We start from the raw sequence: 12,107 nt of genomic DNA, 5'->3' as shown, positions 1-12,107 counted from the left end.
ACAAATAGATGATTTGTGTATACAAATAAGTGTCTATTTGTTTATTTGTATACACAAATAGATGAATAAATGAATGTAAGAGAATAATCCAACTGACTTTCTGTGTACTGTGTGTTCGCAATTAAGTCATTTTAAATTTAATTTCATTATGATCCACTTAATTAAAATCCGCTAGGGGGTAGATTTTAGTGAAGTGTGTTGGCGACAATTTCAACGAAAAATGTGTATGAAGTATTTTGTTTTCGGCAATCAGGTGATTGCGATTCAGGCAGCTGTTTGAAGGCAGTTATGGGTTCTCCCATAGTTTTATTTCCTTAGGAATCTACCGTCATGTTTTTGTGCTTTCATTATCTTATATGATATTCTAGGAAAATATGGGAGATCAAACGTTACTCTCAACAGCTGCGAAATCTGCCTCCTACAACATAATTCTTCAGGTATATTTTTTACCTTCTTCGGAACAATATATTTGTCAGAATGAAATATATATATATATATATATATATATATATATTTTTTTTTTTTTTTTTTTTTTGGTCAGCGTTCGGTATTTTAACATGATTATTTCTGTTGTATATTGCGATCAAATAAACACACAAGCTGAAAAATTTTCTTTTTATTTTTGATGTTAACATTTCACCTTTCCAGTGTATCCACTTAAATTATTGCCTGTTAGTACTGAAGGTGTTGGCTTAAAAAAAAAAGAAATACTATACTTCTTCCAAAATAAAAATGAATCTTTCCAAGTCACATTGCAAAATGGATATGCCTGTCTTGTACAATGAAATAAGTAGGGTCAAATAGGTTAGAACACAGAAGACACACTTTCATAGTTGACAATTATGAAAACAACAGGAATTACCTTTATTTTAGATATAGGAAGATTCTTTTACAGCCAACTCACCTAGTCCATCGCGCTAATAATTCTTTGGGAAGGGGGATATCAATTTTACAAAAAAATGTGGGACATCTTCCCCACTGTCAGAACCCTAGTGTTCAGACCCCTCGGTCTCAACATTGAGTGCCCAAGACTTCTGTCTTCAAAAACCATACCTCTGGCAGCAAGGAAACCATTACATGGATTGACATAAAATTAAACTTTGAAGGTCCTAAAAGCTTGATAAATAAATATGGACCGATTATTCTCTTCAGTCCTGTAGTTTGATATTAGAATTAAAATTTAGGGGTCTGAAGAGCTTAATGGATATGGGGGGTTTAAATAATCCCCCATATCCATTAAGCTTTTTAGATAATCCCCTACAGTTTTTACCATGGTAAATTTCATCATCCTCCCCATAATTCTCCCCCACCAAAATAACATTGTATATGAAAGGATGATTTGCTCCTGCAACATATTTTTATGACTGATTTGATGGATAGGTTAGGCATCCTTTATTTCATGTATGCTTTTGGAGTTAAGAATATCAAACACCATATTCGTGATTCTGCTAAATTTAACTGTTGCCTCTGAATAGACAAATTGTGGTAATTCAAGAGTTGCTACATAAATTTATAATATTTGTTATGGATTTACTCTGAATCTCCAAAGCTAGATATATACAGTAAACACTGTAACATCCAGCACTTTACAATCTGGATTCTTTAAAATCCAGCACATTTCACAAAAAAAAACAATGTTTTACAATCTATCAATATCATATTAACAATCACACTTATCTTTAAGAATCCATACAAAAAAGATGACTTTTCTTTCTTCCTAAGATGTTTGCAGAAGTACCTTGCCTCCTAAGAAAAAAAAAAAAAAGATTAAGTTGTAAAGATGTAAGTTGTTGTGAAATATATTGAATCAGAGTTTTTAAAGTTATAATATGTCTAAAATTATCCGTTTTGTGTGAGTGTTTCCATTGGAGACCACATGCTATCTGATGAATGAGCCAGTCCTAAAACAAGCTGTTCATAATAGTGTCTCGTCTTTTAAATTAATTACCAGTATGACTGCATTTTTTAAATTATGTCTTTAATTTTAATTTTTTTTAAAAATTAAATTTTTAATGCAGTATGACTGCATTTTTTAAATTAGTTTAAATCCTGCTGACTGCAACAAAAGGACAAGATAGTCCTGCAAACATCTTATTTCTCTGAACCTGTATGTCTTTAGCTGTAGTATAACTTTGAATTTCTATATTTTATGCTATCCCTTATTCAGCTAACTTCATAACTTAGTGCGATCTTGCAAATTACAGCTATATGTCTAGTCATACTGTAATTGTGTGAGCTGGTGACCAGTTTGACATCACTAGAACAGCTGAGAGCAAAGTGAGATAGAAACTGCCTGGTATGTGTACAGCTGGAAAAATATGCTTAATTAAATATATAGCTAATCTCTTCCCATAAACAGTAACTTACTAATTCACAAACAATACATTTAATTCCACAGAACCAAGGTTTTTTGCTGCCATTAAACTAGTCATATAGATCATTAGGTGCATGTCTAAAGGGAGAAAAACAGCAGGCAATTCAAGGTTAGACTTGATTTCCTACTCTGTACTAACATTATGGAAAAAAAGGCCTAGTGAGTGAACTTGAGCTGCCTGCCATTTGTCTATCTGCTGTAACTATAATGGTGGCAGAAATTAAACTTGGCTTTCTTGATTATTATTATATGCAAGAAATTTATCGAATTTTTCCATAGTACCATTAACAAAGTCAAAATGCCATGTAAATTGATAAAAATTGCACTTTCCTTAAGAGTAATTAATTTTTTTTTATCCCCCAGTGCAAAAATATTTTTTTCTCTTAAGCACATATACTTAGAGTGCATTTAAAATTGACATTTCTTTAATGTAAATTTTAAATACTATCAGTTAATTAGTTAACTGATAGTATCAGTTAACTATCAGTTAATTAATTAATTGGCATTAGTAACTGACAGCATTTGCTCTGGCTTTTTATTGGCATTTGTTTATAATAAATAAATTGAACTGTTATTTACATTGCAACCATGAGCACTACCTTTTAGTCATTTTTAATGTTTACAGCTGTAAATAACTTTAGTTATTAGTGTATAATATTCATTGAAGTGTACTTTGCCAAAATGGCTCAACAACTAGGTATACCCCCTAAAATCCAAAACCTCTCAATCCCCAAGATTGTCAAATTTTGTAGAGTTTACCTTATTCATTTTATGTTTATAAATGCATAACTGAACTGCTCTTAATTTGTTTACCAGACGTAATCCTTCCTTTTGTATATACTTCATGTAATTGTCATAATATTGGCTGCTGAAACACGTCACACCACACACAAGATGTATGTGTGTGTGTGTATGGCATGATAGCCACAGCTGGAAATGTAGGAGGGTATATGGGAGATGCCATTCTCCTAGTCCCAGAGCAGTTTTGACCATTTTTATCAAGAGTAGCGAACTCAGGTATGCCTGCCAATTGTGGCCAAATTTGTGATGTGAAGTGAATAATAAAAAAATTTACAGCCAGTTTGAAAATGAGAAATGAAATTAAATACAAGTTAAATGCATACAACAGACCTTTCCAAAGTCTGTATTGCTAGATTTTTCCATCATATCAGCACTGTTTTCTTCTTTCCAGTATCTTATGTGTATAATCTATGTAAATAGTGTAACAAAAATGATTTGCAATAATATCAGTGTGTTTGAATGCTAAATTGCAGGACCAATTTCTGAATCTACCACTATATCTAATACCACAAATCAAATATTCAAACCATATGCACTGTGATGTGACTATGATTATTATATATGACTTTAACATCCCAAACCAACTAGACTATCACTAGGGAACAAAAACTTGGACATGCCTCTTTTCTGATGTGGATGTCAGTATGATTCAACATCCATAAACATCTTTTGCTTATGACCATCTGCTAGTTGTGTTTCACATCTACCCCTGCACCAAACTTTAATGATGTTCCTTCTACAACCATAACAACTCATCACATCACAAAATATCTAGATGTTCAGAAGGGTATGTTTACTACTTCTGGCTTTGGGGCATACGCTCCAGCTGGTAATATGCAAAAGATGAGTTCGGAGTTAGGAGCTTGATAACATAGAACATGCTACCATGCTCCTAAATTATTAGCTGAATTTTATTGCTGCATCTAAAAAAGTCACAATTCCTTCAAAGAGTAATGCTTGTCAGACTTCCCATCTCTTGAACTTTTTCAGAGCTAAAGAGCACTTTCATACATTCGGGAAGAATTCTAATAATCCTAAAGACAGAATCACTTACTCAAAAGTCGAGGCTGTATTCAACTGTGATAAGTCTATTGCCATCAAGCAGGATCTTCACACAACACTGGATAAGGAAGAAAACACCCTGCCCCAAACTGACAGATTGTTCTCACCCTCACGATTTAAATCCACTGGTATAATAAAAGTCATTATCAGTCTTCCACTAGCTACTGAGTTATATATTTAATAATGAATCACAGTTCATCATTAAATGGATGCCTCCTTTGCTCACCAGAATGTAGGATCCATTGCTTCACATTTTAACAAGATTCTTCAGAAGAATTATTTCTCTCCCTCCACTTTGAATTGGAGGGAAAGTAACTTTGAACCAAATGCTTCAAAGTTCTAGTAGATTTATGCAAAAACAATTGTTAAACTTTTATTATATCTGCATATAAATTTCATTATTGACACATGTTCCATTGATTAAATATAAATATTTTTAATAAATATTTGTATAGTACTTCACATTGAAATAAGCTTATCTTGTGAATCTTTTAGGTACTGATGAGGATTTTAACCTTTATTTTAAATGCTTACATCTTGCGGTTTGTAGCTAAGGATGTTCTTGGAGTAATAAATGTAAGGTAAGCCATTCCAGTAAATTTTAAATTTCAAGAAGTAGCCTGTAATATCATTGGTGAATTTAAGCATGAGTGGAGCAACTTTCAACTTAAGATCCCCACAATTAAGGGGCCTCAAAATTATTGTTAGGCATAATAAGCTAACACTTGACAATGAGACTTTTGCTTACAATGTACTTTTAAGAACAGTCACTAAAGTGTTTTTTTGCAAGTAGTTATATAAAGCATAACATGATAAATGTTGAACATAGATACCGGACAGTGGATATAACATATGTTTTTGCACCATATAGAGTTGTAAAAACATTCTGCATCACGATTCTAAACATTTTATATAAAATGGTGTCACTGTTTTCAAAGAAATAAACTTCTAAATTTCTTCTAAAAATCAAATTGTCTGCCATGTTATTACTCTGTGGCAGATATGCATTCAAAATCAACTTATTGTCAAAAGAAAAGAAAAAAAAAAAAAAAAAAAAATATATATATATATATATATATATATATATATATATCCATAGAAATAAAAACAAACCATGATATTGGCCTCGAGTAATGTTTTTATATAGTATTCTGCCAATTTTTTACATACATACATGCACACTGCCTAGGTTCTATTAGGACCATGGAGGGTTGCACTATATGCAACAATATATAAAAGAATATGTAAAGTGAAGAGGTCACTTGAGATATGTGCTGGAAAGCACTATAAAGCATGTGAACCTGATCAATGCGCAGCTCAATTAACCTGTGTATCAATTTATTCGAGTCATACATATCATGAATCAGCATACATTTATTGGGTGCTACAACAGAAAATTTGTAGCACCCAGTGTTCGGAAACTAGTGTCATTCAGTTCTTTAACAAATGGAAAATTGCTCTAAAAACAGTGAACAGTTGCAATTGGAGCTAACAATGTAAGGTGACAGAGTGAAGTGTTTGATGTCTGGAGCAAATTATCAAATGTAATCATCCCCAAACAAGGGAGCAGTTAACGACATCGTGGAGGCCACTCACCTTGGAACACAAACCAAGCTGGTCTGCACAGGTATCATAAAGAAGTTATTGGTCATCTTACACATTCTTTTCTGCTGATGAACATACATCCTCTGTGGAGCCTTGTAAAACCATTTAACTATCCAACATATTTTACCTAAGTGTAATTTTACCAGTAAATGAAACATGATTTACTGCTTTTATCATCTGACTGAGCTTTTTTTGCTCAGATTTTAAGACAATGTCCATGACAGCATTTTTTAAGTTTTTACAAATTATTAATCTGTATATTTACATATAATATTTAAATAAAACTAAATGCAACTAGACATAATATTTTAAGAGTTTAAGATTCTATAGCTATATAATATCAGTGTAGATACACCATAGACAACTCTTAAAGAAAACTATGATAGTAGTGTGAACGGCATCATTTCATCTGTATCTCATATTGTGCTCATCCTTCACAACGAGATTGAAGCCTTGAATAAGTAAAGCTTCACTAATAGAGAAGACTGTTACTTATTCTCGGTGGGTGGGGAGGACCCTGGTTTTGCAGACATGAAAACCCAGTTGTGAAGATAAACACACAATGTGAGAGATGCCAAAAGGTTTATGTGATAATATTTAAATAAAACTAAATGCAACTCTTAAAATATTAAGAGTTGCATTTATGCCTAGTTGCATTTAGTTTTATTTAAATGAGTATATCTGAACGTCTTTGTGGATCAGATACACCTGGCAACATTGCATGTACATTGGTACTTTCAAGATGACTACTGTACCAAATAATATAAAAGAGTAGTTTAAGGAACATGAAAAATACTTAAATTGAATTTAATTGAGGAACATGAAGAAGACTTAGAGTATGCTTGCCAAAGCATCCACCTGACTAGCCCAAATCTCAGTCCCATTGAGTATCTCTCTGATGAACTGGAAAGGCATGTTTGTTAGCACAGCATTCTGCTCACATTACTCTAGGAATTAAGGACAGTTTTGTTACATGAATGTGTGTTGTTTTGGAGCACTTATTCGAGCCAATGGTGATCTATGCTATTAGCTATTGATCATGAAAAATCAGCCAGGAAATGTATATCTCTCTATACACTTTATTTTGTTCATTCACTTTCATTGCAAAACAACGTTCATGATTAGGAGCAAAATAATTTTAATTAATTATATCACAAGAATTATTATAAGTATAGATATATCAATATATTTTCTTTTTATTTTAAAGTGCAACAAAATATTGATATGTAGATAAGTGCTAATTTCTGAGTAACATTTCTTAGAACACTTGGGTGATCCTTAAGTAACACATGTTAAAAAAATACTAGCCTGGAGGATTTGCAAAGCAAAATAATATAATTAATTATTATATTATTTCAGCATTATATTATTATTATATTATTTATTATTATATCATTTCAGCTACAATTGTCCTCATAACCTATATCTGTGTGCCAAATACCAAAATAATAGGTTGGCAATAAATAATAAATATTAATAAATAAAATATAATAAATATTAGGTTGGAATTCACGGAGAGCAGATATAGGGCAGTTATCTCTATAGGATTATATTCAAGATGACTGAAGGACAAAGGATTGAAGTAGACAAATTTTAAATTTAATTTCTGTACTTTTTTAAAATTTAATTTAAAATAGTTTGTGAAGTGATTTTCCATAATATATAAATGTACTAAGAAATTACCAAAATGGCATAACTGAGTGTCATACCTCTTTGGAACTCCAAAAACTCCTTATTATGATTCATACCGACTACTAAACCCCTCAACATGGGCACCTGTATGTGGTGAGGAGAACTACCAGTGATGCTGCTGAGTTTCCAGATTAGCATCACTGGGATCCAGCAGCCATACTTTGGTTTCAGGGTTACATCACTGGAATCTGGCGTGTGCGGCTGTGTAATGCAACACATGGGAACTCAGAAAGGAGGATCCTTGTGGATGAGGGGGCCCAGCCCTAATACACCACTTTTGTCCCTGTTTCAACAAGATGGGAGGCCCCAAACCAGCCCGACTGGGATCAATCGGCGGGTGGTGCTTACTGCTTGGGTTCCTACCCTTTTGTTTTTGACAGAATCAAGGCTTATTGGAAATTTGGGTATGATTAGTGTACTCAGTACCTCCTAGTTCACAAGTTGGCATCCCCTCATAGGGCTCTGTGATGTATTAGGTACTTAAGGCATCAGAAATTCTAATTTTACTCTTATGGGTAATTTAAATCCATCTTCTTCTGGGGCCACAAGTCCTCTACCTAACTTATCAGATGAAAGTGATAACACCAGTGCTGAAAAGCCCAGAATGGATGATACAACATCATTGAGACCACTTTTCCTCATTCTCCATTCCATCAGAGAGCAGGCAATCGGGAAAATGTCACCCTTCTTCATCTAGAAAGGATTAGGATTGGCAAGATCCCCAAAATCTGTGTAGAAGGCTGTGATTTTTTGGAGATCTGAGATCTTTTAATGGAAGCCTTGTTTGACAAACATGCCCAACAAATTCTGAAAGCTACATCCATAGGGGAATACCTGTCACCATAAACCCTCCCCATAAAATCCTGATCTCATCACATGGTATCATATAAGAGTGGGATCTTTGTGTCCCTGAATAAGAGATCTGCTTTGAATTGAAAGATCAAGGTATGACAAATGAAAAGCGAATGTCGATGCACAAGAACAGAAATATCACTCCCACTCAAGTTCTCATCCTGACATTCAATGCCCAGTGGCCTTCATGTTCCATCAAGCCAAGCTAGTTAAACTGCCAATAAGGATATATGAGGACTGTTCAATAAAGATTGATTATAATTTTATTTTAACAACAGACCTTTATTAATCATTAATATTTTGATGGTCCTTTTCAAAATAGTGTCCATTTGATGAAATGCACTTACTCCAACATTTATGCCATTCTTCAAAAACACGGTGGAATCCCTTTTTTGACATGCATTTGAGAATTTCCTTCGAAGTCTTTACAACTTCTTCTGATGACTGGAAATGTCTTCCTTGCAGCCCCTTCTTTAACTTTGGAAATTTAAAAAAATCACGGGTTGCAAGGTCAGGGCTGTAGGCCAGATGAGGAAAGCATTTGACATTAATGGTGGCTGAGTACTCGATGACAGTATGAGGCCTTGCATTGTCATGATGCAGCATCCACCCACCTGCATGCAGTTGTGGTCGTTTGTGATGAATGTGATCCCACAAAGAGTGCAGTAAAGTTCTGTAGTAAGATCCTGTAATGGTTGTATGACGTGGTGCAGCTTGCTGCTAAACCATTCCTTGAATATAAAAAAAAAGAGAGATGACAATAACCTTTCTGCAGAAGCCATAACTTTTCATTTTTTTTGGTGTTGGCAAAGACATCTTGGTCAAAATGATGAAGCCGTGTTTCCTCCACAATTATCATCTTGTGCAGAACCTTACTATCTGCAGTAACCATCCATTGCAGATCCTGACAAACCTCCATGCAAACTTGCTATAGCTCAGGTGTTATTGGTCTCGAAACCCAGCATGCACAAACAAGTGTTATATACAAATGGTCATGGAGAATACCGTGCATGCTTCCTACTAATATTCCCAACATCTCTGGCCAGTTGCCTTACTGTTATGTAATGGTCCTCTCTCACGATTACAGAATCAGTGTTTATGGTTTCTGTGGTGAGGCGGTGATTAGAGCTCCAGGACTGCCGATTTTTGTGATTGAATTATGTCCAACTTTAAACATTCTGAACAACTGTGAGCTGTGCTATATGGAAATGTAGATTAACCATAAGAGTCTCTTTTAACATTCCATATACATCAGCTGATGTTTTCTTGAAATGGAAACAAAATTTGAGAGCAGTATACTGTTCCTCACATGTCATGTCCATTGTTATAGAGGAGAAACTGAATAGGCATAAACGTGACTGACTGCCAAGGTTCATGCATTTACACGAGTCAACTGCACAGTTGCAATGTGATGCAGCTTGGTTTGGTTTTAAATTCTGCAGCTTGCTAGAAATAGCAAGCAGTATGGTTTTCATGAAAAATTATGATTATTCTTTTTTGAACAGCCCTTGTAAATTCCAAATCCACTAAGGTGTTTTAAGTTCCAAAAGTATGTTCACTCTCAAATAGCCTGTTTTTGCAACCCTGCCTGTGCTTGATGTGGTGTCAAAGACAATGAGAGCAAGGAATATCCAGCTTCATAGCCAATTTATGCAAATTGCTAAGTAGTGCACCCTGCGTACTCTCAAACGTGCTATCGGTGATACAGTAGAATCTCATTAATACAAAGTTCGAGGGGCCTAAATTTTCATGTTTTTTAATATCAAGGTTTGTAGTAATGAGGTCCCCCAAAAGTGTCGAAATTTTACATTTATTATTATTATTTTTTTTTTTTTTTTTCTGGCACATACTATATATCTAAGAATAATAATAAATAACTAGGGGACTTTGCTGCGCTCACTTCTTTTAGTAAAACAAAATAAAATATTTACAGAAGCTTTCAACACTGTGTGTGTCTCTTCCTCAGCTATGAATACATAAATACTGTAGAAAGAAAAAGAAAGAAATTCAAAAACTGAAAACAGAGCTGAACATCTCTCATCAAGAGACCAAAAAACACATCCAACTTGTAAATAACAGCAAATAACCATATTCCCAGAATGTTTCTAAGAAATTTGTCTATACTACCAAAACACAAACAGACAACCATGCCATCATCAGAATCATTTACTCCTTTTGCCTGCCATTTATCGAATGTGCAGAAACCAACTCAAAAGAGCCAATCGGTGGCCATACCCATATCTGTACCTCCTACACTATCCCCTCCAAAAAAAGTAAGTCAGAAGTAAAAGCAGTCAAAACTGCTCCCATCTCAACCACAAGAAATGGATGTAGAGGAGAAGGCATAACATTAGAAGGAATAACATTAGACTAAGGCTTGGAACTTTTTTGCAGAGGAGAAGTATATCCCGTATCCATACTTCTCCAAAAAAAAAAAATAAATCTGAAACTGAGAAAAACAAGTCCCCAGCAGTTTGGAAGCCAACCGACTGATGGATCCACCAAGCCAAAATAATGGCTAAACTCCTACAGTGGAATTGTCATGGATTCTGCCAAAATACTGACAACATCAAGTCCCTCCTGGAAAAACATGAACCAGTTTGCTTTTACTTACAGGAAATATATCTGAATGCAAATGAAAACCCTTCCTTACATAATATTACAGTCACTCATGCTATCCTCTTGGGCAGTGAGATTCCATTTAAAACTATATCATTTACCACTAACTTGGAAGCAGTAGCAATCAGCCTTGCAGTAGGCTTTTTAATAACAATCTGTTCCATCTGTTTGCCATCTGGGACTGATGTCTCCCAGAGAGCCCTTCACAATCTTATTTTGCAGTTGCCTTCCCCTCTCTTACTTCTCAGGGATTTCAGTGGACATAACACCCTGTGGAGTAATGCTGACATTAATGGAAGGGGATGCATCATAGAACATATGCTCACTGACAATGAGCTCTCCCTTTTAAATGTGGCAACTAAGACATTCTTCCACATGCCTACCTGTACATTTTCTGCCTTTCTATCTGCTCCCCTTCACTCTTTTCCCTTCTCTAATTTGGGAGGTGGAGGAGAACTGATATAGAAGTAATCACTTCCCTGTGATAACCATCCTAATTAGAGGGAGACCAGTGTCTTCCTTTTAGATTACTGTGGTGGAAGATTGATCAGACTGACTGGAAGGACCTCCAGCAGCCAGCAGAGTTTGACATCACTACAATTAGTCAGGAACCTGTCATTGATGCATCAACACACATCACAGAAAATATTGTTCATGCAGCTGCAGCTGCAGCTGCCATTCCAAAAATATCTACCGGGTTTCCACCTTTTCCAGAACCGTGAGTGCTTTGTGCCTTTTTTGCTGCAGAATACACAGCAGCTTTTTGCTGCTGTGTATTCTGCAGCAAAACAAAGCTTGAGGGATATTCCAATGATATCCTACCATGGCCAATCTAATAGGCTTTAATCATGCTTAAGCCAAAGCATTTTACATTCACCATCAGAGTCAAAAGGAATTGTTGGTCTGTTTATCATCATCATCTTTTACCCAGTCCACCAGCACTAAGGTGGTCTGGGATAAATATGGAATATGAAGAGAAAATATACATCTCACCCTTTGTCTATCCTAAAGTATAATGGATGCACAATTGCAGAGCCAACTGCAATAACTGATGCTCTCGGGGAGCATTTTATAATCTCTGTGCAGTATCATCTTATTCCCC

At 34.9% G+C, this 12,107-nt stretch overlaps 1 protein-coding gene across 3 annotated transcripts in view; it reads left to right on the top strand.

Annotated features, from left to right (window-relative positions):
- Nucleotides 1–206: 206 nt before the first annotated feature.
- The window catches only part of LOC150076264 (man(5)GlcNAc(2)-PP-dolichol translocation protein RFT1), a 156,520-nt gene continuing 144,619 nt past the window's right edge, over nt 207–12,107 (top strand). For 2 of the 3 annotated variants that reach the window (XM_090387118.1, XM_090387117.1), the window contains exons 1-2: nt 207–437; nt 4,733–4,818. In XM_090387118.1, the coding sequence (XP_090243244.1) occupies nt 375–437; nt 4,733–4,818 (149 nt within the window). In that variant the 5' untranslated portion in view covers nt 207–374. The remainder of the gene's footprint in view (nt 438–4,732; nt 4,819–12,107) is intronic. The other variant, XM_090387119.1, reaches the window with a different exon arrangement.

The sequence above is a fragment of the Mastigoproctus giganteus genome, chromosome 13 (genome assembly GCF_048544385.1).
Source record: "Mastigoproctus giganteus isolate SK-2022 chromosome 13, ASM4854438v1, whole genome shotgun sequence".
Taxonomy (NCBI): domain Eukaryota; kingdom Metazoa; phylum Arthropoda; class Arachnida; order Uropygi; family Thelyphonidae; genus Mastigoproctus; species Mastigoproctus giganteus.
This window is presented reverse-complemented; position numbering and strand designations above follow the sequence as displayed.